The 26,572-nt window shown below is 41.2% G+C and overlaps 3 protein-coding genes across 13 annotated transcripts; 2 read left to right on the top strand and 1 right to left on the bottom strand.

The window, feature by feature from the left end:
- The first annotated feature begins 7,016 nt into the window (after positions 1-7,016).
- On the top strand, positions 7,017-24,236 carry LOC115760292. Of its 11 annotated transcripts, none has more exons than XM_030701568.1 (14): positions 7,017-7,442; positions 15,064-15,259; positions 15,324-15,629; positions 16,557-16,658; positions 16,959-17,063; positions 17,210-17,308; positions 17,748-17,846; positions 17,917-18,015; positions 18,095-20,965; positions 21,080-21,178; positions 21,282-21,374; positions 21,835-21,900; positions 23,471-23,942; positions 24,154-24,236. In XM_030701568.1, exons 2-14 carry the CDS (start codon positions 15,148-15,150, stop codon positions 24,158-24,160), a joined length of 4,530 nt encoding a protein of 1,509 aa, XP_030557428.1. In that variant the 5' UTR covers positions 7,017-7,442; positions 15,064-15,147; the 3' UTR covers positions 24,161-24,236. The 11 variants fall into 11 exon arrangements, with proteins under 11 accessions (XP_030557428.1, XP_030557426.1, XP_030557429.1 ...); XM_030701566.1 differs by lacking the exon at positions 7,017-7,442 and adding an exon at positions 14,837-14,998; XM_030701569.1 differs by lacking the exons at positions 7,017-7,442; positions 21,080-21,178 and adding an exon at positions 14,837-14,998.
- On the top strand, positions 22,046-22,681 carry LOC115760294. The gene is made up of 2 exons (XM_030701577.1): positions 22,046-22,136; positions 22,193-22,681. Exons 1-2 carry the CDS (start codon positions 22,064-22,066, stop codon positions 22,570-22,572), a joined length of 453 nt encoding a protein of 150 aa, XP_030557437.1. The 5' UTR covers positions 22,046-22,063; the 3' UTR covers positions 22,573-22,681.
- A 1,237-nt stretch (positions 24,237-25,473) lies between the features above and the next one.
- Positions 25,474-26,342, bottom strand: LOC115759943. Its single transcript, XM_030701083.1, has 3 exons — positions 26,159-26,342; positions 25,689-26,090; positions 25,474-25,622 (listed from the first exon to the last, which is right to left on the bottom strand). The coding sequence occupies exons 1-3, from the start codon at positions 26,219-26,221 to the stop codon at positions 25,578-25,580; spliced, it is 510 nt and encodes a 169-aa protein (XP_030556943.1). The 5' UTR covers positions 26,222-26,342; the 3' UTR covers positions 25,474-25,577.
- Positions 26,343-26,572: the final 230 nt, after the last annotated feature.

The raw sequence follows: 26,572 nt of genomic DNA, 5'->3' as shown, positions 1-26,572 counted from the left end.
ATCGACGAAAAAGCAAGGGGTTACATCACGTTTTTTCTTAAAATCGGGGTCGGCTCGAAAATCACAACTTTTTTGATCAATTTTTTTGAATATCTCGGTTAAAAAGCGTAAGATTTTTAAAAGTTACACCATTTTGAATTTGTACGGATCCTTACTATCAATTGACATTCAAGTAAATCAAAAATCGGTGTGCTAAAAAAAATTGTTGACCAAAAAACGATTCGTTTGTAAAGTCAACCTTTTTTGATGATTTTTTGGAATATCTCGGCCAAATAATGTCCGATTTTTGAATTTTATACCATTTTGGACTCGTAAGGATCAGTACCTTCGACTGGCATCAAAAAATAGAAAATCTAAATTTTGACCAAAATCGACGAAAAAGCAAGGGGTTACATCACGTTTTTTCTTAAAATCGGGGTCGGCTCGAAAATCACAACTTTTTTGATCAATTTTTTTGAATATCTCGGTTAAAAAGCGTAAGATTTTTAAAAGTTACACCATTTTGAATTTGTACGGATCCTTACTATCAATTGACATTCAAGTAAATCAAAAATCGGTGTGCTAAAAAAAATTGTTGACCAAAAAACGATTCGTTTGTAAAGTCAACCTTTTTTGATGATTTTTTGGAATATCTCGGCCAAATAATGTCCGATTTTTTAATTTTATACCATTTTGGACTCGTAAGGATCAGTACCTTCAACTGGCATCAAAAAATAGAAAATCTAAATTTTGACCAAAATCGACGAAAAAGCAAGGGGTTACATCACGTTTTTTCTTAAAATCGGGGTCGGCTCGAAAATCACAACTTTTTTGATCAATTTTTTTGAATATCTCGGTTAAAAAGCGTCAGATTTTTAAAAGTTACACCATTTTGAATTTGTACGGATCCCTACTATCAATTGACATTCAAGTAAATCAAAAATCGGTGTGCTAAAAAAAATTGTTGACCAAAAAACGATTCGTTTGTAAAGTCAACCTTTTTTGATGATTTTTTGGAATATCTCGGCCAAATAATGTCCGATTTTTGAATTTTATACCATTTTGGACTCGTAAGGCTCAGTACTATCGACTGGCATCAAAAAATAGAAAATCTAAATTTTGACCAAAATCGACGAAAAAGCAAGGGGTTACATCACGTTTTTTCTTAAAATCGGGGTCGGCTCGAAAATCACAACTTTTTTGATCAATTTTTTTGAATATCTCGGTTAAAAAGCGTCAGATTTTTAAAAGTTACACCATTTTGAATTTGTACGGATCCCTACTATCAATTGACATTCAAGTAAATCAAAAATCGGTGTGCTAAAAAAAATTGTTGACCAAAAAACGATTCGTTTGTAAAGTCAACCTTTTTTGATGATTTTTTGGAATATCTCGGCCAAATAATGTCCGATTTTTGAATTTTATACCATTTTGGACTCGTAAGGATCAGTACTATCGACTGGCATCAAAAAATAGAAAATCTAAATTTTGACCAAAATCGACGAAAAAGCAAGGGGTTACATCACGTTTTTTCTTAAAATCGGGGTCGGCTCGAAAATCACAACTTTTTTGATCAATTTTTTTGAATATCTCGGTTAAAAAGCGTAAGATTTTTAAAAGTTACACCATTTTGAATTTGTACGGATCCCTACTATCAATTGACATTCAAGTAAATCAAAAATCGGTGTGCTAAAAAAAATTGTTGACCAAAAAACGATTCGTTTGTAAAGTCAACCTTTTTTGATGATTTTTTGGAATATCTCGGCCAAATAATGTCCGATTTTTGAATTTTATACCATTTTGGACTCGTAAGGCTCAGTACTATCGACTGGCATCAAAAAATAGAAAATCTAAATTTTGACCAAAATCGACGAAAAAGCAAGGGGTTACATCACGTTTTTTCTTAAAATCGGGGTCGGCTCGAAAATCACAACTTTTTTGATCCATTTTTTTGAATATCTCGGTTAAAAAGCGTCAGATTTTTAAAAGTTACACCATTTTGAATTTGTACGGATCCCTACTATCAATTGACATTCAAGTAAATCAAAAATCGGTGTGCTAAAAAAAATTGTTGACCAAAAAACGATTCGTTTGTAAAGTCAACCTTTTTTGATGATTTTTTGGAATATCTCGGCCAAATAATGTCCGATTTTTGAATTTTATACCATTTTGGACTCGTAAGGCTCAGTACTATCGACTGGCATCAAAAAATAGAAAATCTAAATTTTGACCAAAATCGACGAAAAAGCAAGGGGTTACATCACGTTTTTTCTTAAAATCGGGGTCGGCTCGAAAATCACAACTTTTTTGATCAATTTTTTTGAATATCTCGGTTAAAAAGCGTCAGATTTTTAAAAGTTACACCATTTTGAATTTGTACGGATCCCTACTATCAATTGACATTCAAGTAAATCAAAAATCGGTGTGCTAAAAAAAATTGTTGACCAAAAAACGATTCGTTTGTAAAGTCAACCTTTTTTGATGATTTTTTGGAATATCTCGGCCAAATAATGTCCGATTTTTGAATTTTATACCATTTTGGACTCGTAAGGATCAGTACCTTCGACTGGCATCAAAAAATAGAAAATCTAAATTTTGACCAAAATCGACGAAAAAGCAAGGGGTTACATCACGTTTTTTCTTAAAATCGGGGTCGGCTCGAAAATCACAACTTTTTTGATCAATTTTTTTGAATATCTCGGTTAAAAAGCGTCAGATTTTTAAAAGTTACACCATTTTGAATTTGTACGGATCCCTACTATCAATTGACATTCAAGTAAATCAAAAATCGGTGTGCTAAAAAAAATTGTTGACCAAAAAACGATTCGTTTGTAAAGTCAACCTTTTTTGATGATTTTTTGGAATATCTCGGCCAAATAATGTCCGATTTTTGAATTTTATACCATTTTGGACTCGTAAGGATCAGTACTATCGACTGGCATCAAAAAATAGAAAATCTAAATTTTGACCAAAATCGACGAAAAAGCAAGGGGTTACATCACGTTTTTTCTTAAAATCGGGGTCGGCTCGAAAATCACAACTTTTTTGATCAATTTTTTTGAATATCTCGGTTAAAAAGCGTAAGATTTTTAAAAGTTACACCATTTTGAATTTGTACGGATCCTTACTATCAATTGACATTCAAGTAAATCAAAAATCGGTGTGCTAAAAAAAATTGTTGACCAAAAAACGATTCGTTTGTAAAGTCAACCTTTTTTGATGATTTTTTGGAATATCTCGGCCAAATAATGTCCGATTTTTGAATTTTATACCATTTTGGACTCGTAAGGATCAGTACTATCGACTGGCATCAAAAAATAGAAAATCTAAATTTTGACCAAAATCGACGAAAAAGCAAGGGGTTACATCACGTTTTTTCTTAAAATCGGGGTCGGCTCGAAAATCACAACTTTTTTGATCAATTTTTTTGAATATCTCGGTTAAAAAGCGTCAGATTTTTAAAAGTTACACCATTTTGAATTTGTACGGATCCCTACTATCAATTGACATTCAAGTAAATCAAAAATCGGTGTGCTAAAAAAAATTGTTGACCAAAAACGATTCGTTTGTAAAGTCAACCTTTTTTGATGATTTTTTGGAATATCTCGGCCAAATAATGTCCGATTTTTGAATTTTATACCATTTTGGACTCGTAAGGCTCAGTACTATCGACTGGCATCAAAAAATAGAAAATCTAAATTTTGACCAAAATCGACGAAAAAGCAAGGGGTTACATCACGTTTTTTCTTAAAATCGGGGTCGGCTCGAAAATCACAACTTTTTTGATCAATTTTTTTGAATATCTCGGTTAAAAAGCGTCAGATTTTTAAAAGTTACACCATTTTGAATTTGTACGGATCCCTACTATCAATTGACATTCAAGTAAATCAAAAATCGGTGTGCTAAAAAAAATTGTTGACCAAAAACGATTCGTTTGTAAAGTCAACCTTTTTTGATGATTTTTTGGAATATCTCGGCCAAATAATGTCCGATTTTTGAATTTTATACCATTTTGGACTCGTAAGGATCAGTACCTTCGACTGGCATCAAAAAATAGAAAATCTAAATTTTGACCAAAATCGACGAAAAAGCAAGGGGTTACATCACGTTTTTTCTTAAAATCGGGGTCGGCTCGAAAATCACAACTTTTTTGATCAATTTTTTTGAATATCTCGGTTAAAAAGCGTCAGATTTTTAAAAGTTACACCATTTTGAATTTGTACGGATCCCTACTATCAATTGACATTCAAGTAAATCAAAAATCGGTGTGCTAAAAAAAATTGTTGACCAAAAACGATTCGTTTGTAAAGTCAACCTTTTTTGATGATTTTTTGGAATATCTCGGCCAAATAATGTCCGATTTTTGAATTTTATACCATTTTGGACTCGTAAGGATCAGTACCTTCGACTGGCATCAAAAAATAGAAAATCTAAATTTTGACCAAAATCGACGAAAAAGCAAGGGGTTACATCACGTTTTTTCTTAAAATCGGGGTCGGCTCGAAAATCACAACTTTTTTGATCAATTTTTTTGAATATCTCGGCTAAAAAGCGTCAGATTCTTAAAAGTTACACCATTTTGAATTTGTACGGATCCCTACTATCAAATGACATTCAAGTAAATCAAAAATCGTCGTGCTAAAAAAACTTGTTGACCAAAAAACGATTCGTTTGTAAAGTCAACCTTTTTTGATGATTTTTGGAATATCTCGGCCAAATAATGTCCGATTTTTGAATTTTATACCATTTTGGACTCGTAAGGATCAGTACTATCGACTGGCATCAAAAAATAGAAAATCTAAATTTTGACCAAAATCGACGAAAAAGCACGTTTTTTCTTAAAATCGGGGTCGGCTCGAAAATCACAACTTTTTTGATCAATTTTTTTGAATATCTCGGTTAAAAAGCGTAAGATTTTTAAAAGTTACACCATTTTGAATTTGTACGGATCCCTACTATCAATTGACATTCAAGTAAATCAAAAATCGGTGTGCTAAAAAAATTGTTGACCAAAAAACGATTCGTTTGTAAAGTCAACCTCTTTTGATGATTTTTTTGAGTTTTATCTACTTTTTGAGCGACAATTTTTATTAATATATTAAATATTATTTATTTCAGGTAAATACAGTCACAACTTGACAAAAGGGAGGACAGAAGGAAAATAGCTGGAAAAGACCAGACAAAGCTTACTTGGGCAACGCCGGATAATACCCGCTAAGTGTAGATACATGAAATAAAAACAAATTATTCAAATGCTGTAAAACATATATTTTTTTGAATAACTATATAAATAATAATTAAGCAATGAAAATACGATGCTATGAAACAAAATAAATATATTGAAATATAAATCAATTCTGATGTTTTTTTTGTGAGGAATTTTTTGGGCAGTTAAGGTGAGTAATTCGAAAGAGTCGACATAGCTTCGCCGATCTGCGCGAGATTATTTTGTTAGAAAACAACTCCCGGGCAAAAAAGTCTGATTTTCGTTCTTAATGCGTTGGAGATATGTCGTTTTGAAACGACATAGCTCCACCGCTCTGATTTTCCCTTTTAAAAACGTTGGAGATACATATGTCGTTTTGAAGCGACATAGCTCCACCGCTCTGATTTTCGTTTTTATTGCGTTGGAGAAGTTCAAATCGGATCATTAAATTATTCGAAATATCATTTTATTTATAATCCAATCTTTGGTGGAATTTGGGATAGTTATTATTTCAATCATTGTGCAATGCAACATGTTAAGTTTTCTCTAGCTTACTTAACATAACTATGTTAAAATGTCGAACTCGAAAAGTTATGTTAAATCAGGAAATGGTAAAAGAATTTTAAAATATTTTTTGAAAAATTCTTAATGTTTGCATACTTATTATGTAATGCAACATGTTAAATTTTCTGTAGCATATGTTATGTGAGATCAAAGCTAGCAAATGGGATAAGAGCAAATGATGCAGAGTTTGACAAATACATAGATATTAGCTTAGACTTAGAGCATTATACAATTTTGTTTTATTTTATTTTGGCGTATTTAATCAATACTCATTGCATTACATAATTCTATATCTTAGACTGTGAAAACTGATCTTATATGGCTTTGGGTGGGCAAAACGTTTTTCACGCTCCATTTGGCGCATGTGTGGGTGAAGGTCTGTCTGTCTGAGTGCGACCGCAGCACAGAGAATCATTATTTTGATTATATAACAACAAGAGGCAGCATTGTCAAATCGCCATAAACGGCCAGTTCGATGAGTAAAACCTAAGCGAATTATAGCTATTCAATGAGCCATTAAGTTATCCACAATTGCGCTGGAAATGTGGGCGAATATTGACTCAGAACAGCGCGTTCAATCTCGATTGATCGCCAGAGCAGCTTGAAATTCGCCGCGAAGGTCAAAACCATTGCAAAACCGTTAAGAAGTATACAAAGTTCATTAACAGTCGTTGGCTCCGCTTGACGCTGTTAACGCCAACGCAGAGCTGGCAAGGCGACTGTTAGGTGTTTATGATAAAGCTGCTGTTAAAGACAGCTGCAACAGCTGCTGTTTCTTGTTCTTATCTGTTAGCAACTAGAGCCAACAGACGAACATTATTTCGTTAAATATGCAATATGCTTACAAACAGACAACATATCAGCAACTGGCTTAAATGTTGCTGTTATTGCTGTGGCTATTGTTGTGGTTGCTGCTGTTATCACTCTTTTTTTATTTAAAATAAACGGCAACAGTTGTGAATTGTTCCGTTACGCCTTACTGCTACTGCAACTGCTGTAAGTAAATATTCAAACGTAAAGGCCACAGACTGCAACATTAACATTAAATGTTAGTGTTATTGCCTGCTAATATAGCTGTTGTTATTGCTGCTGCTACTGTTATTGCTGCGGTTGCCCCTGTTCTTGGACTGTTAAATGTATCTGCTATGTTATGCTATTACAGCTGCTGTTAACGAAACATTCGAAAAGGCAACAGACGGCAACTTTGGCGCTCAGTTTGTGTTCAGCAACGCTCGAGTACGTTACGAAGTCGAAATAAATAAAACCGAAAACCAAATCAGATATTTGAACTAAAGCGAAAAAAACCACAAAAACAGTAGCAACAAATTGTTGTATCGTATATTATTTTGGCAATTTTCTAGCAATTTAACGAGCGCGACAGCTGTCACTTTAACTCAATTAACGATCAGCGAACAACGAAAACAAATTCCCCCTCTACCCCACGTCCCCTATCCCCCCTCGCCCTCACAATTGTAACGCTCGCGTTGTGTTGTTGTGCTTTTTGCCAACGTCTACGCAGATGTTTTAAAAGTCCTGCCGCACAGGCTGTAAATCGAGCAAGGACTGTTTGCCTTTGAAACGGCTAGCCCGGTGCTAACTGAAAGTTTTTTATTGTGCAAATCAAAGTTGAAAAAGTCGAAAGCTAAAAAGGGCGACAACACAGGCAACAGAGGCACAGACACAAGCGCTTGTGGTAAGTAAACAAGGCGCAACAAAAGAAAAAAAGGCAACAGCTATTCAGCTAACCCACCTGTGACTGTGACTGTGACAGTGACTGTGACTGCGACTGCTGGCATTGCGTGCCGCGGCGCTTGTCCTGACCTAAAAGTTCATTGACTGACTGGCAGAAGTTGCACGGGTCGATTGTCTGTCTGTATTGGCATTTTGTGGCAGCTCCACGAATCGGAACACCCCCGCCCCCGCCTCGCCCCCGCCCATGCCACAGGAACAGCTGTTCACGCCACACAAAACAACATTGTTTTGTCAATTGTTTTCCATTGATGTCGCACTCGCGCCGGTGCCACAAGTGGCAACGGGGAAACCTTTCCACAAGTGCCCAGTTTTTTTTCAGGCCCATATGACATCAGCTCCATCAAGCGCAAACCGGTCGAGTTTGCGTCTATTTCCAACTCTTTTTTTCTGAGAGCCTCTGATTGTGAGCTCAACAACAACAACAGAAACAGCTACCAAAATTAAATTACCAAAGTAAAAGAGAAGCAAAAAAAGCTAGAGGCAAAAACACCTAAAAAAAAACTCAATAATCGAGCCGGTACGCCCAGCAGATACCCTGTACCCAGTTGCACACATTTCAATCTTCGCTCAACTGTCTGAATTATTCTTAAATATTCTTTAATAACTTTTCTAAAGCTGACAGTCGAATGTTTGCATATCCCAATTATCAAGACTTTAGCTTTTAAGTTTTGATAAATGGGCTGAGGTATACAAAAAGCTAAATATTCAAACACGTGTGGAAGCAAAGTATAAATCTAACTTTAAAATTTGCTGCTCTTAGGTCTTATAATCTGCGAGATATGCTCAAAAAAGTAAGAAAGGCAAACGATTTTTAACGATTGTAAGGAGCATAAAAATAAAGTTATCGATAAAATTAAATGATTTTGATATACAAAAGTCTATATTCGTGTTCGTGTATTTTGATCTCACAATTCTCGAGATATGCTTAGAATCCGATCGATAATTATCGATTTTGGGTTAAATCAGGGAGCTATAGCATAGAGACGAACATGGATCGAATGTGGATCAACTTGCCAGCTAATGCTGTTTAAGATAATAAAAACTTGATGGAATCAGACTTGCCTTTGTCTGCACAGCTGCCCCATTTCGCTCGCCATAAATAGTTACAGGGTATACAAAACAGAGAGAAAAAAAAACACAGATTATGAATTTTGAGCTTTGTAAATGCATAAAATAAATATTTATAAGCTGATATAACAGGCAAAAGCCATGCAAATATTAGTCAGAGCTGCAACTGCGAGCCGTTCCCAGGCCCATTTGCCGCGTGCTTTGGCCATAAATTGCACAGAACGGAAATGGTCTATAACATTTACAATTTAGCATATAGCTAAGCGATCGGTTTTGTGGATCTTGGCAGGAATTCAAGTAGTCGAGTGACTCAGGAGCCGCTTTCCAGCTTTCACTTGGCAAACGTTTTGCTTAAGCTCGGAGAAACGAAAAACACGTTTAGAAAATCTAATTAGATTTTGAGAACAAAACTAGTTCACACACACACACAGACACACACAGACATTGCTGACGTCAGTTTGTTTTTGTGTTTTATCACTTTGTGCTTTTTGCCCGCTTTTGGCCCAAACACTTTTGGCAGTCAACTTTATTTGGGTTGTTGTTGTAACCGACAGCAGAGGGTATTTCAATTCGGTCACGAATTGTGTAACGCAGCGCTCAAGCCAGGAGAATAGGGCATATACATACCAATTGAACCTATGTGAACCGAGCTGTCCGCGCAGCTATCTTAGCGAGACTTGTTTCTTTTTGTTGCAGACAGCAGATATGTCGAGATCGATCAAAACGAAGCACTATATCCAAGGCCTGGCATAGCAGGAATAGGCAGAAACTTAAGATCTCTTGAAGATATCTTAAGAGATCGCTTTATCGCTTTACTATATCATAAAGCTTCTCTAAGCAGAATTTGTTCAGTATTTTCAACTTTTTTGGTTTCCAAGAGATGTTATCCAATTCTACGATTGACGAGCTGCATTAACATATCTGCTTAGTCCTCTCCACATATAGGTACTATATCATATATAGTTTTCATATGAATAAGTTTTCTGTACAAGTAGTCAAATATTCAGAGCAGAAGAGTATTTGATCTTCGTCATGCCGCAGCCACACAAAATACCTGTTATTTCTTGTTGATACATCTATTTGCCGGTGTCGTCTTTTTGGTTTGGCGCGCGGCTTGTTTTGCTGTTAATTAAACATGTTGATTGTTGCGATTGCCCCTTTTGTTGTTGTACTAACTGGGCAGAGAGAGATGGAGAGAGAGAGAGAGGGAGAGGCCAAAAAAACGACTTGTTAATAATAATAATTTCGATAGACCTACAAAACGCTTCAGTTTGGCAGTTACGTGTGTGGGCGCCGTCTGGAGACCCATTTAGAGTGTGTCTATACAGCCCGGCCAGCTTTTTGGACAACTCAATGTGGGCTAAAGGAAATGGCCAAGACACAGTCGTCGGCCGTATTTCGTTCGTCTAGCCGTATTTGGGCGTAAAAGTTGCCCGCCAAATGCTGGAAAATGAGCTCATTTTATTTCATTTCATTTTTGGCCATTCACTCACAAAATTTGCGAGCGTAAAATGTAAGTTTTTTTTTTGTTAAAATAACAAAATACAACAAAAGTGTTATTATTTATTATAACAATCAGCTGCCAGAGGCTAACTGAAAATCTCAGTAAAATTTGCAACAAATTAATTGCCTGTCAGCTTTTAGCTTAAATTAATTGCCAGAAGTTTCGCTTACTCAATTAACCACAAAAAAAAGCATTTCGCCTCATAGAATTTCTTGTGTTGAGAACAGATTTGTTTTTCCTCTGGGAAAAGGCATTTTTTTATTTATTGCACTTTCCGCTAGAAACATTTCGGTTTTGTTGAATAACTGTTGATCTCTTGGAAAGCAAATGCAAATAATTTCTAATTTGACTTTTGTGATCGAAAATATATAATATATATCATATATATATAAACAATCTATCGATAGGCATGCCAAGCTTTCATATCTATAATCAATCTCATTTCAATGGACCTTCACGATTTACGCTGCCTTGAAATTAATTAGAATACTTGGAATTGAATATTTTGAACCACAAATGCCAATCCAATACCAAGCTTTCATATATTGAATCGATGCACCCGAAACTTATATAGACTGGCTTTGAAAAAAGCCAAAAAGCAAAACTTTTTTATGATTTTTTTCAAATATCTCGGATAAATAACATTTGATTTTTGAATAAAATACATTTTTGAATTCGTACGAAAGCCTACTATGAATTGGCATTCAAAAAAATAACAATCAAGGGGATACATAAAAATGATGGATAAAAAACGGTTTGGTAATGCCGTCAAACTTGCTTGATGATTTTTCGGAATATCTCGGCCAAATAATGTCCGATTTTTGAATTTTATACCATTTTGGACTCGTAAGGATCAGTACTATCGACTGGCATCAAAAAATAGAAAATCTAAATTTTGACCAAAATCGACAAAAAAGCAAGGGGTTACATCATGTTTTTTTCCCAAAAACGAGGTCGGTTCGAAAATCACAACTTTTTTGATGATTTTTTTTAACATTTCGGCCAGATAATGTCAGATTTTCGAATTTTATACCTGTTTGAATTCGTACGGATCCCTACTATGAACTTGCATTCAAAGGAATTAAAAATCGATGGGTTAAAAAAAGTTGTTGGCCAAAAAACGAATCAAACCCTTTTAGATGATTATATTGAAAATATAGCCTGAATCTTAAACCTATACAGTTTGAGAATCACTGCCTATGCTTACAGTTGTAGAGTCACCAATCATGGCTCTTCAGCCGCTCTTTCCAGCTTTTATAAGTGACTTGTTATTAAATAATATCTCACAGAATCTGTTTCCACTCTGTTCTATCAGATCTCTCTTAACAATGGCCTGAACGCATATCAGGTTTCAGCTAGACCTCAGACTGAAGCTGCTTTTGAGCTTCAGTTTTAGACAAAGGGCGCACTGTTGTTCACAATGGACCTAAATTAGCTAAGCTGAATCTAGATTAAAAGATTGTCGCACTAGCCTAAACTTACCCAACCTTAACTAAAATACCAAGTCTTTTAGCAGCTACAGCAAAAATCTAGCTTGCTTAGATGCAAATTGAACCAACATAATTTAACTAAATATTATTTATATTAAATATGGGTGTAAGCGTATTTAATCTTCGTCTTGCCAAGGCTAATTCTGCTCTTTTTTTTCATGCATTAGTTGACATCATAAATTGTTGCTGACGTGTGTCTGGCTTGTATTTGTATTGTATTACCTACTCGTTGTTATTGAGTCTCTGTGTGTGTGTGTGTGTGTGTATCTGTGTGAGTGCGCAAAAAAGTGCGAGTTCAAAGTTGGCATCATCTATCAAGATCTTCGTAACATTAGCATAGAGTCATGCAACGAAAATAGCCGCCTGACAGGTTTCTGCGTCGAGGGGAACTCACGCAGCTAGAGGGAAAGGGGGAAGCAGGTTAGTAAATGTGGGCGTGCACTCGATTGAAATCAATTTGAATAAGCTCAATTGACAATCGAACCGGTTGTCGGTGACCTGAGCACCTCCACTGGCACTGATAAACTATCAGCAGCAGCATCTGTAATTAAAGTGTGGCCCGACACCTGTTTCCAAGTGCGCCGACTGCACTTGCTACACTGTACAAAATTTTGGTTACAAAGATTTCGAACAATTTTGAAACATGTTGAGCTCGAATGCATTAAATAATTGATAGTTCAAACTACCCTTAGACCATTATTAACTTTGACAAAAATCAAATAATACAAATTAGTTCGTAAGTTAAGTTTTGGGTTTCGAAAATAGGTTTAAAGCCAATTGGACAACACTTAAAAAATCGTTGCATGGCATTTTCCACAAAAGGAAGTTTGAATTCTGCAAAAAGTGTGAAACATGTCTTAAATAATTGTTCATATATATCCTTGGAATTTGAACCCGAAAGATCTCCGAACTAATCTTCTTCTTCCTAGAATTGAAAGCTTGGAATATTTTAGTATAAGTATCTGTAAGTATATCCATAATTTTCGAAAATCGTCAAAAAAGAAAGTTGCGCTAAAATTCGAACCAACGTCTTTACTTTTGCCTTAGTATTGAGCTATTCAAACCTCTCCCAAACTAACTCTAATTAAACCACACTTGAAAAATAAGTAAGACGCTTAATTCAATTCAATTAATTTCTAATTTAATTTTAATTTCAACTAATTGTTAAATAGAATTTAATTTGCAAAAGCAGCTCTATTTAAAGCAACCTTTCTTGCCGTGTATGCATGCCTGTGGCTCAGGCATTGCATGTGCACCTGATTAATTTGATAAATGCGACTAAGTTGGCGCGTTTTAACACGATTTTAGGCCACAAATTAAGATTAATAAGTTGGCGGCAGGCAACATTGAGACATGACCACGCAAATCTGTCTGCCGGCAGCCAGACCTGAGCTGATTCATCTCGAACTCGAGCATGGGCCATATGTGCTGTAGGCAGCTTTGATTGATCTATGTATAGTACCCCCCCCCCCCTCCCCCCTCCTCCATTGGGGAAGTGCAATTGCGCGTGTGGGTGCCGGACTCGTCGATGATGTAAGATTCGGTTCTAGAAGCGCATTTGGCTACCAGAAAACAGAGAACAACGAACAAAAAGCCAAGCCGAAAATGAACATGTTTCAATTGCGTGCGAGGTCGCGGGCCGCAAACACGCCCACTTTTTAGCCTCAATTTGAACAGCTTTGCTTTATGGTATCAAAAAGCCCCTCCACCCCCCCCGTCTGTCACTTAGAGTGCGGGTCGTTGTTGTGCCACGCCCACACAGAAATTGGCTCAACTGTATTTACATAACATGAGGCCGAGAGCTGTTGATTTCACGGTCAAAGAAGTTGCACGCTTTGGCTGCCGCAGCCACAGCCAGACTTGTTCTTTGGCTGGGAGCTAGAGATGTGCGCGTGAGGGCACAACACGAACACGAATCCAAAAATAAACACACGAGTTTTCAGCTAGGACTCACGGCACGTCGAGCTTAGAGAAGAGAAGAGCTAGATACTTTAGATTGTTGATCGATATGATTCCAGCATATCGATAAATATCGACAGAATGATTAATTGGTGTTGAGGTAAGCGGAGATGTGTTTGCATTGTACGCAACGAACACGAATCGTTAAATACACACACGAATTTTTACTTGATACACATGCCAAATCGATTTAGAGAAGAAAAGACCAGATACTTTAGATTATTGATCGATAGTTTCCAGCAGATCAATAGGTAAACAAAGGGTTATTTGAACACATTCAAAATGCGAGTCAATTGAAGTCGTGTTGACTCGTGTTAGGCCTACCAAAATCGTGCTTATGTTGAGTCGTGCTCAGCTCGTGCTTAGCCAGCTGCATTGCCCAACACTGGCGCGAGCGAATTGAAATTAATTTTCGCACGGCACGCGCGTAACTTGAATTTCGACAAGCCATTTTCTTGGCATGCAATTGTCGCTCCATAAGTCATTAAAGGTAATCGTTTTGTTGGCCCAACATGCGCCAAATGGCCAACATTAGCACTTAGCATACATTTTGGGGGCGCAACCTTGCTGCCAGACTGGCCAGGCCAGGCCAGGCCAGGGGTGAGGTTAGGGTCTGAGCTGACGTTCAATCGCTTCAGCTAATCGCCAGGCTAAAAGCCAATTGGGGTCGTCATCGCCAAGTATCGATTACACTGCGACGACGTCGCGACCTGTTACCAGACCAGATCAGGCCAGACCAGGCCTTCGTGCCTGTGGGTAGGCAACACTTTTGGGCGCTGTGTGAAAAGAAGAAGGTCACGTGCCCTGGGACTACCACAAACTTATACTCTTTGTCCATTGTGTGTCTTTTTTATATTTTCTTTACGTGACCAAACAAATCGGCAGGCGAACCAACCCAATTTCTCGGCGAGCGCTGTCCCAGAAAATTCGAAACAACCAAATCGTTCACGCTGCAAGTCACAAAGTTGGTGCCCCTTTTTGTTTATACCCTATACTTATTGAATATGGGTAAATGGTTTGGGTTGGCCTGAAACGTCCCTTCTAACCCATAATCAATCCTTAAGCTGAGCCAATTTTGGCTTTGTTTCTCTGCTTTTCAGTGTGATGCAGCCTTCAAATTTCCCATGCATAGCAAGTTTTTTCTTTTACATCGACAACTTTTTCGATGAATATCGAAGAGAGCTTGTTTATAAATATGTGTGAATACAGGGTATTTACAGGTCGAGCACGCTCAGCTGAAGCACTCTAGTTCGACTTTATGGATTTTACGTCATGAATTTGATGTTAATTTAGGCATTTGGCTTATTGGGTTAGCAGACATTTTAGCCCAAAGCCCCCCAACTTTCAATTGAATTCCAAACAAATACAAAAGTCAAATTCGTGTTTTTTATTTCTTTGTCGTAAATTCCGCAATCCGTGATCCATAATTAACGTCCGTAGAGACATCCGAAGAACTGCAGCAAAATGATTAAAAATGTGCGGCAGCTGTTTGGAAGTTCGAGTTGCATATTAAACCGGAACGCTCTCGCTTTTTTTTGCAGGTTGCCTTTCAGGGAAAATTCAGGTACAAGAAGAAGAAGATAACGGGCCCCTGCGCACCGGTACGCATAATACGCACACTCAACATGGCCGGCAGCATCGAGCAGCGCCCCTGGACGCCCACAGTGCGCACGGGCCGCATTGCGGCGGAGACGACCAATCCGGGTCCGGCAATTGTCCAGCTGCCCACGTTAATTGGTGGGTTAAGGGGCAATGGGAAATGTGAGAGCCGGATGATTGATGGGTTTCTCTACCTTTGCAGGCAGCAAGGTGCCGGACTCGAAGAAGAAGGGCGCACCCTCGTATTCGTTTGGCCACAAACTGATCAACAGGGATGAGACGACGGGTCCTGGCCCGGCACAGTACAATGTGGCCGGGATGCGACCGAAGGGCAAGGATCATGCACGCGCCGCCACACTGCAAAGTCGTCCCAAGGAGTTGACCAGCTTTGTCAATCCCGGACCCGGTGAATACGACGTGTTGCCGGCCTCCAAGGCTGTCATCGATGCCACGCCCAAATACACTTTCGGCAGGAAGCCGGCCAGCGCCAAGTACCAGCTGATACCGGGTAAGTCGAGGCGGTCCTCGTTCGAGCCGTGCTCACAGAGTTTTGTGCTTGGTTGTTTTGGTGTTCCTGTTGGTTGTTTGAATGGTTGTTGGTCGTTGGTCGCGATTTGCATGCGCATCATTAACGCTAATGGATTACGGAGAGGCATCATCATCAAGCATCCAGCATCAGCAAGACATCAGCCATGTCTGGCGCAGACGAGACGCATCCATCATGCATTGTGTATATATATAAGAAATCATTTTGAATAATTATGTTCCATGTGAAAGAATCATCCAAGCAGCGCGTAAGTAAACGCTGCGTTTTAAATTGAGAGCACCTCTCTCTCTCTCTCTCTCTCTCGCTCGCCCGCCCACTATATATTGCCTCTCTTTCTCTCTCTTTACTCCTTGTAGTTAGTTGTATCTGCTTGCTTCTAGTTAGTATAGTTATCTCTCTCTCTTTCTGTCTCTTTCTCTTTTTGTACAGTACTGTTTCTCTCTCTCTCTTTTTCTCCTCTCTTTTGTAGCTTAGTTGTACACAGGGTTGCCACATGTGCTACAAATGTACCAAAATTGGTTCTTTATTTTTAAATGAAATTTATTTTAAAAATATAAAATATATTCGGGCTTATTTTAATTTAAATCCTCAAGAAAAAAGGTACATTTCACTTATGCTTCTGGTACAAAGTAAGTTGACAGGGTGGCAACCGTGTTTTTTTGAGAGCGATCTCTTTTCTAGTTTGTCTTACGCTCTCGCGCTCTCTTTTGTATCATAGCTCTTAGACACGTAGTTCTCTTGTATGTTTCGTTGTATTTTTATTTCTTTTTATATGTTCTTTGTTTTTCTTTTGTGTTTTTTTCTCGATTACTTTGATCTTGATTTTAATGGAACATTTTTCTTCTTTAATAAAACCGACCCACAACACTGACTGACTGACAATTTTAGGTCCCAACCATTATCAAGTGGTGCCGCTTGATGTCATTAAGCCGCGTGCGCCTCGTTATTCCTTTCGCATTAAGGTTAACGTTTATCTAGTTAACAATCCAGGTAACACAACTAACTGGCCAACAGCTTGCAGTTAATCCAGTTAATCCGTCGTACACGCACATTTCTCTATTGCATGTGCTCGCTCTCACTACTGATTCTCTGGTTTGGGGTTTTCCCTCTAGTCTGTTAGGCACTTAACAACACTTTTTCCTAACTCGTAACTCGTAACTTCTAACCTCATTTAGTTTTCTTGCAGTATAACCCAACACTAGTTGCATTTCCGCATTCTCGTATCGTGTAGTCTAAACAAAAATAAAAACGTTACCCGTACCAAATATTTTGTTTTATTAACACTAACAGCGCCAAATAGCTATTGTCCTGAAAAGTACACGCAATCAAGAAAGAATTCGCCACGTTTCACATTTGGTAGACGAACTAAAATCCAACACGATCAGCATACACCAGGTAATATGTTGTTTACCTCCTCCCTCCCCCCAAGCAGCAGCAATCAGGCACTCGTAGTATTTTAGTTAGAAATCGGATTAGAATTTAAAAATTTTAAAATGCATACTTTGGGTTCTGGTAGTAATCTGTTCATATTTATTCCACAGCTCCTGGCGCCTATTCTCCCGAGAAGGTCAACCCCAGCAAGACGCCGGAGTTTAGTTTCGGCATCAAACATCATGAGCTGCGGCCTGACTATACGCCAGGTTTGTAGCTACATTTAAACAGAACAAAACTTAAGCCAGCTTTCTTCAATGTACGATAGCGACGCTAGTCAGCTGAGCCTCATGCTAGTTTATCCTGCAGATAAACTGCCTGGTAAATAGCATTGTACGCCATTTACCATCACTGTAGCAAATATGTGTCCAAGAAGAAGAAAACCACGAAAGTGGGACTTTTGAGTCAGCTTTCTTCAATGTATGCTCGCCCTTTGCCAATTTATCCTGCAGATAAACTGCCTGGTAAATAGCATTGTACGCTTAACGAGAAAAAGGCTGGGGTACTTGCAATTATATTTTTCTTTGTCAATTAAATATAATTGAAAGGATATACCCAGTCCCAAAGCATGAAGGCGATCGAGTCGTACATTGAGTACGGAAATACAAAATGTTATAAGTTATGTAACAACTTGGCACCTTTTTGCAGCACCTGGCTCCTACAAGCCCGAGCAAGTAGTTCTAGAGCACACGCCCGCTTATAGTTTTGGCCTAAAGACGCAGCACACACAGCACAATGACTCGCCAGGTGGGCTCCAGATTTAGCTAGCGCGATGCTTAGCCTAATCACGATGATTTTTATTGTCACCCACTTTTAGCACCTGGCACATACAGTCCCGAAAAGTCCAAGCTGCACACGACACCCGCTTTTAGCATTGCCGGCAAGTCTAATCACGATGTTGTTGATGCCACGCCAGGTGAGTCACCTCCACCACATCCCATTCGATCTTATTCCACGCACTCGGACTAATGCAATGTTCCCCGTTTCTGTTGCAGCGCCCGGCGCATACGAGCCAGAGAAATGTATTTTGAACAAAACACCTGCCTTCAGTTTTGGGCATCGTGTACAGGCGACCAAGTCGCAAGATACACCTGCACCTGGCACCTATCAGCCGGAGAAGATGCGCTTGGATAGTGGACCCGCCTACACGCTATCCGGCCGACATGAACTGAAATCCGTAAGTCTGACGCCGGCGCCCGGCTCGTATGCTCCGGAGAAATATCGCAGCGATCACACGCCAGCGTTCAGCTTCGCTGGTAAGCATGAGCATCGCATTGATAGCTCCACCCCGGCACCAGGCGACTACAGTCCCGAAAAAGTACGGCACGATCACAATCCTGCTTACTCATTTGCCGGACGCCATGACATACTCAAGACGAGCGACACTCCCGCACCAGGCGCCTATGAGACCGAAAAGGTGCGACTAGACCACAATCCCGCCTTCTCCTTTGCCGGCCGCCATGATCTTCAGAAGCCAAGCGATACCCCAGCTCCCGGAGCATACTCTCCCGAGAAAGTTCGCCATGATCACAATCCCGCATTCACTATGGCTGGCAAGCATGAAGTAAAACTAACAAATGGCACGCCAGCTCCTGGAGATTACTCTCCTGAGAAGACCCGACTCGATCATACTCCTGCTTATACCTTTGGTGGCAAGAATGATCCCAAGGTGGAAAACCATACCCCTGCTCCCGGTGACTATCACCCTGAGAAGGTCAGACAAGACCACAATCCCGCCTTTTCCTTTGCTGGTCGTCACGATCTTCAGAAGCCATCCGATACCCCAGCTCCTGGAGCTTATTCCCCTGAGAAAGTTCGTCAAGATCATAATCCCGCATTCTCTATGGCCGGAAAGCACAACCAGAAGATCTCCAATGATACACCAGCTCCTGGAGATTATTCTCCCGAGAAGAGCCGGTTGGATCACACACCCGCCTATACTTTTGGTAGCAAGAATGATCCTAAGATAGAGAGCCATACGCCTGCTCCCGGTGACTACCACCCTGAGAAGGTCAGACAAGACCACAATCCCGCCTTTTCCTTTGCTGGTCGTCACGATCTTCAGAAGCCATCCGATACACCAGCTCCTGGAGCTTATTCCCCTGAGAAAGTTCGACAAGATCACAATCCCGCATTCTCCATGGCCGGAAAGCACGAGGTGAAGATTACAAATGGCACACCAGCCCCTGGAGACTACTGTCCCGAAAAGGTTCGTTTGGATCATACACCTTCTTATACTTTTGGGGGAAAGCATAACCCTAAAATAGAGAGCCACACGCCTGCCCCGGGTGACTACCACCCAGAGAAAGTCAGACAAGACCACAATCCAGCCTTTTCGTTCGCTGGCCGCTATGATCTTCAGAAGCCCAGCGACACTCCAGCTCCAGGCGCATATGCCCCTGAAAAGGTGAGACAAGATCACAATCCCGCATTCTCAATGGCTGGAAAACACAACCCTAAGAATACAAACGACACTCCAGCGCCCGGAGATTATTGTCCCGAGAAGGTTCGTTTGGATCACACACCCGCTTACACTTTTGGTGGAAGAAATGATCCCAAAGTAGAAAATCATACGCCTGCTCCAGGAGATTACCATCCAGAAAAGGTCAGACAGGATCACAATCCCGCTTTCTCCTTTGCTGGTCGTCATGACCTTCAGAAGCCAAGCGATACCCCAGCTCCCGGAGCATACTCTCCTGAGAAAGTTCGCCATGATCACAATCCCGCATTCACTATGGCTGGCAAGCATGAGGTTAAAATAACAAATGGCACACCAGCTCCTGGGGATTACTCTCCTGAGAAGTCCCGACTCGATCATGCTCCTGCTTATACCTTTGGTGGCAAGAATGATTCCAAGGTGGAAAACCATACCCCTGCTCCTGGTGATTATCACCCTGAGAAGGTCAGACAAGACCACAATCCCTCCTTTTCCTTTGCTGGTCGTCATGATCTTCAGAAGCCAAGCGAAACTCCAGCTCCCGGAGCTTACTCCCCTGAAAAAGTCCGTCAGGATCACAATCCCGCATTCTCTATGGCTGGAAAACACGATCCAAAGATTTCAAATGGTACGCCAGCTCCTGGTGATTATTCTCCCGAGAAGACCCGATTGGATCACACACCCTCCTTTTCCTTTGCTGGTCGTCATGATCTTCAGAAGCCAAGCGATACCCCAGCTCCTGGAGCTTACTCCCCTGAAAAAGTCCGACAGGATCACAATCCCGCATTCACTATGGCTGGCAAGCATGAGGTTAAGATCACAAATGGCACACCGGCTCCTGGGGACTACTCTCCTGAGAAGTCCCGATTGGATCACATACCCGCCTACACCTTTGGGGGAAGGAATGATCCTAAGGTGGAGAATCATTCGCCCGCTCCTGGTGATTATCACCCTGAGAAGGTCAGACTAGATCACATTCCCGCCTTTTCATTTGCCGGGCGTCACGATCTTCATAAGCCAAGCGAAACTCCAGCTCCCGGAGCTTACTCCCCTGAAAAAGTCCGTCAGGATCACAATCCCGCATTCACTATGGCTGGCAAGCATGAGGTTAAGATCACAAATGGCACGCCGGCACCCGGAGACTACTCGCCCGAGAAGACACGACTGGATCATGCACCCGCTTACACATTTGGTGGCAAATACGACCCCAAGGTGGAGAACCATCATCCAGCGCCGTGCGACTATGCGCCCGAGAAATTCCGGCTTGACCATACACCCGCCTACACAATTACAGGTCGCTCGACCATCGAGCATGTGAGCCATACCCCGGCGCCCTGCGACTACAGGCCGGAGAACTGTCAGCTGGATGCCTCGCCAGGCTTCACCTTTGGCATGAAGCTGAAACGGGAGCATGTCAGTGATACACCAGGTAAGTTAAGAGCTCTATACAGCGGTACTTCTTAGTGATAGTTGCACATTTTTAAAACGATACGATGCTTGCTTTACGTCACGTTACGTTACGTTACGTTACGTAACATTACAGCACCCACTGCATACGAACCGGAAAAGCACACCCAACACCCAACTCCAGCCTACACATTCGGCACTCGAACTGAGATCAAGGTCTCCAGCGATGCACCCGGTAAAGAACTATCAATAGCATTACCCTAGAACCTAGGCTTAAGTCCACTCGCATGTTGCTTACTCTTTGTTTTGTGTCTGCATCTTGTTGCGCCTGCCCACAGCTCCCGGACACTATCATCCGGAGCAATGCAATCTGGATAGCTCGCCGGCATATAGTTTCGGCCTCAAGACCTTACCAATGCCGCCCATACCAGGTAGGTGCTGCTGCTCCCTGCTTTTCCTGGTGCCGGTTATGTGCCACATTGGCGAAGCATGCATTCGAGGCATACGCTCAGACCCTTGCAGAAGCTATTTCCAAACGGGATGATGCACATGGTCCATCAAGCTCAGCAACTTTGCTAGCGACCACTGTACTATATACTCCTATAGCCGAGAAATAAACATATATATATGTCTGCAAGGGTCGTATATCTTCGGCAAGCCGAAGCTAGCTTTTGATCTTCTCTCTAATTGTTTTGTGTGTATTTTCTGTATTTCATATTTTCTTTGTATTTCATATATCTGTATTTATGTCCACGCACAACTCTTGCTCACATTCTCCCCGGTGTACTGGCCTCCACAAACCACATACATATGTAAACCATATGTATTCATGTATATATGCATATACTGTACTCATCAAAAATATATATAAAAAAACAATGCATCCATTAGAGCCAAGAGGCGCTTACATTGAAGATCGCATATTGCAAAGACGTGAAAGACGTTTGGCTAGTCCCGGTAAGCGCGTCATCCAAAACTCTAGACGTTTCAAGTACTCGTACTCGCTTGTAGAATAATTGCAATTAAGACAGTCGAAATTGATTCGTAACCCTTACGTAAATCCCTACATGGGGGCATAGCCTTAGAGTTGGCAGCAGCTTAAACAGAATATGAGAGTAGAATGAGGTGGCTGTTATACGGATTTGTTGTCTTTTGGATCGTATCTCTGATCGACATCATAGATAGTTCACGCTGTAAGTTAGAATTTATCCGTGCTATTTGGGCCTCAAATTACCCGGACACATTTCAGACAGGCCAAATGGCGCTTGTTTGGTCAAGAACAAGTACAAACACGAGCGCAGCTGCTCGGGACCACGTCGCAAGTTCTATGTGTTCCATCGCATCATTTTGAACTGCGTCTCGGTGTTTACCAAGTGCAAGCGCATCCACAAGCACAACGAGTGGCCCTCGCTCAAGAACTGCCAATACGAATGCGGCTGGCACATGAAACTCCATTTGCCCAAAAATGCCACCAATAGCACCAACAGCACCAACAGCACCAACTCGACTAGCGTCAGCTCAACCACAGCCGCAACTAGCAGTACTGATGCCACAACCAAAGACGACGCTGCTGGCGGCGGCGATGCGGGCGGTGGTGCGGGCGGCGGCGCTGGAGCGCCAGCAGAATAAGCCAGTTGAACCGTTCGTCCTTCTTTGCTACTTGTCAATTATAAATTGATATATGTACATATATATATGTGTGCTTAGTTACACATATACAATAAAAAACGGGTTGGAGCACAGACAATATAAACACTAATTAATAATTTGGCTTCAAGAAATTATAGAAATATTTACATCGGCTAGAAAACGCACACACAGACGGACATGGCTCTATCGACTCGGCTGTTGCGAACCCGAATCTGCTTCGTTTATTTCGGTTTTTTTTTGTGTGCAGATCGCGAGTCGCGATCTCTGAACACAACACATTCAAATATGCTGTTATGTATGTATATTCACACACACACACATACAAACATAATAGCATGCACGGAGCCGAAGCTGAGCATAAATTCTATTTTTAGTTTTTCGCTCTTTCGCCTGCGAGAGAGAGCGCAATGATACGGATTTCGTTTACGTGCTCAACACATTCACATATGCTGTTATGTATGTATATTCACACACACACTTTGTTTAAGCTTAAGTCTTAGGCTGAAGCAACAGGCTCTGATTGGTCAGTTATTGTAGTCAGAGCTTATTGTTATTGGTTTAGCTGAGCAGAAAGAAAAACTATGGCTAACAATTTCCAGCTTATCATAACTAACGTTTTACACATAGTTTAGCCACAATTTTTGGTATAAGTCCTCATTGAAAACCCCTTGTTAAGCACTGAAAATTCCAACATAATCGAACAGGTAATAGAAAAGTTATCAAGGAGTGCAGGCGAGTACTTGAAGCGTTTAATTAGCTTTTAGTGGGAAAGGGTAAATACATATGCGCATCAGCATATGCATATGTATGTGTGTATATAGAACTGAAGCAGCACAAATTTGAAATTCGAACCAACTAATTGCAATTTGCACCACAGTACGCAACGCTGTCGACGGCAACAGCTCCTCGACGACAACGACGACGACGACGACAACAACAACCACCACTGAGAAGCATCTTGTGAATGGTGCTCCGCTGCCCGAGCTGGGCAGTCAGGAGCAGGCGACAACAAGCACGACCAGGCGCAGCACCAATCGCACCGAGCTTGCACCCACAACAACCACAACAAAAACAACAAAAGTAGTGAGCACCGCTTTAGGCAACGATCAGTCCAAGTTGAGTCACAGCACAGTGCACCACTCGGCACAGGTACAGTCACAGGCCAGGTGCGACAATCTGCAGGTAATTGCCGCCGGTCGAGCGGAGGCGAGCACCACCAAAGCGGCGCAGGCGAGCACGCGCCAGGTGGTGCAGCCGGATGGCGCGATTGTGAGCAGCGGCCAGGCGATCAGGTCGAGTACCATCAAGTACGCTGTGGAGGCGAGCAGCGTGCAGGAGAAGATCATCAGGTAATCCTCCAGCTTTACTCAAGAATTTCGCCGCCTTTTGTGTGTGTGTGTGTGTGTGTGTGTGTTTCTTGCAGCCCCATTATGAACGAAGCTCTCTCTCTCTCATCTATTAACCCAGCCATTCAGACACCAGCAAAGAACAGCCAGTCCAGCCATATAATCTACCTAATATACCCTGTAATTTATTGAGAATTTTGTTTGCTTGCGACAGCTCCTAATGTCTACAAGATACCCACTGTCTTGGGCAGCAGCAAGGAGGGTCCGATACGTTCAGCGCCCGCTTTTACCATGACCGGACGCATGCATCCGTCGTTGATACCTAAACTGGTGCTGCCCGGTCCAGGGTATTACGATGGCGAATACACGGCCACCAAGTCCAAGCCGCCCATTTATACCATGCGCGGCAAATACAAGATGATCACGGACGACAACAAGCCCGGTCCCGGCGCACACTGTCCCGAAAAGGTAGGCACCCGATCTCTATAGAGATCTGTCATAGACTATAGCTAATCGACCTGCCTTAGTATTGGGAGAAACGTTCCACGCCGTCCATATCCTTTGGCATTATGCACTCGCCGTTCTGCGGCCGCCAGGGTCAATATATCTTACCGGATCGTTATACGCGCTACCTGCTGGCAAATCGGCCCGATAAGATTTATCCCTAGCTTTCCATTCCAGTTCGAGCGTTTTAGTAAAAGCACAAAAAAAATCAAATGAAAATCAACTAAATATGAGCTTTTCCTCGGCTTTTCTTCGCCCTCTTCCATCCACAGGTCAACCTCTCCCACATGCCCTCCTACAGCTTCGGCATCAAGCACTCGCCCTATCTGGGTCGCTTGAAGGAGCAGGACAATGATTGCGACTATGGCTTCTCGGGCATCTGCTGAACTCCTGGACTCCCAACTCGCCCTGCTCAAGATGGTCTCACCCTAAAAAAACGTAAAACTACAAAACAGCTTCCACACTTTCAGTTGCAGCTCAGACTCAACTTTTTGTGCCTAGAGCCTAGACTAACGTTAAGATTTGATATTTTTTGAATTCTACATTATAAGCTAAAGTGTTGTAAAATGTTCAAATATATACGGTATTACTAACTAGCTGTGTGTTTTTTTGTTATATATTCTGATATTTGGGATAGACTTTCACGCATTTTTCACTTAAGAAGGTGGATTGAACACGTCTCGAATCATTTTTAGCGCAGATCTTTGAAAATTATTTTCGATTCGATCGATCGAAAAGCCACAAAGTGTGACAACAAGAGCTTTACACCCATATTTCACGCTTGGGGGTGAAACTTATAAGAAAAATCGAGCCTCGACTATCGGGTCCACTTTTTTATATAATTTCTGATTTTGGGATAGACTTTTCACTTAAACAGGTGGATTACACATCTTGAATCACATTTAGCGCAGATCCTTAAAAATTAATTTGGATTCGATCGGCCACAAGGTGTGACATAATAAAATCTTTTCACCCATATTCCACGCTTGGGGGTGAAAAACCTTGTAGATGCTTTAACTCTTGATTCTCGTGTGCACTCCATTACCAATATGTTTATTAAAACAAAATATACAGCTAATTTGCAAGGCTCATAATATAATATCAGATCAATAAAGATCTCGGCTGAGGCAGCGCTTACTTCTTGACTATTTCGACCTCGGCATGGAAGCAGGACTTGCCCTGGATAGAAAAAGGGGTGGATCGTAAGTAAGGTGATATTGAATCGTAGATATGAAAGCGACTCACAGTATCGTGCTTGATTTCGCTGTCGATAATCAGATGACCGCGTGCCATGCCCAGCATGGCCTTGTACTTGGACAGATCGACGGTGTGATCGTTGGCGCAGATCTTCTCCTCGGCCACGGGGCAGCTCGACGGGGCGCCGAATACCTTGAGCATGTCCTTCGCCTCGGCGGACACCTGATCGACGGCGGCGCATAGATCGATTTTGCCCTCCTTCATGACAATGCCATCCTTTTGGACCTTGTACTTGGCCATGGCCGTGGCGAACGCCTTGTTGCTGAAGCAGCCCGTCGGCACCAGCTCACACTTCTTGTTCAGCTTGACGCCGAAGCCCTCGTCCACCTGGATGATGCCCTCCTCGCCGGCACAATTCTCCATTTTGACAACCTTCGCCTTGTAGCCGTTCTGCGGATGTTCACGAATATGGATTATGTGCCGCAAAATAACAGATCTCCGGCTAATTCCCGACTTACACAGGCCAAGGCCACGTCAAAGGCAGCACAGCTGAGCAGCAGGAGCACAAAATTCGGCAACATTTTCGCTATGGATTTGATCGGTTTGGGTTCTATGCTAGCCCTATTTATATGGCCTCCAAGTTGGAACTTCTCCAATTATAGGCACATTAAACGGTGGCTGCCTCCGGCGATCGCTGATCGTTCAGCTCAATTGCAGGCGGACGGGCCATTAAGTCGGTCTATATATATGATTAGCTACCATATTTAATTGGTTATTCTTTTTGTTGTACATTAGTCAAGCGGTATTTGACATGCATGTAGATCTGCCAGATTAGCCCTTTCCAAACCCAAAACAATTCATAAACATGCAGCTTTATAGCGCAGCATCATGCAAGAGGAAGCTTTAAACAGCTGATGCGCTAATTAGTCTGA

Source organism: Drosophila novamexicana, unplaced genomic scaffold, assembly GCF_003285875.2.
Source record: "Drosophila novamexicana strain 15010-1031.04,08,12 unplaced genomic scaffold, DnovRS2.1 tig00000387-arrow-pilon, whole genome shotgun sequence".
NCBI classification, from domain to species: domain Eukaryota; kingdom Metazoa; phylum Arthropoda; class Insecta; order Diptera; family Drosophilidae; genus Drosophila; species Drosophila novamexicana.
Note: the sequence above shows the minus strand (reverse complement) of the source record. Positions and strands in the feature narration are given on the sequence as shown.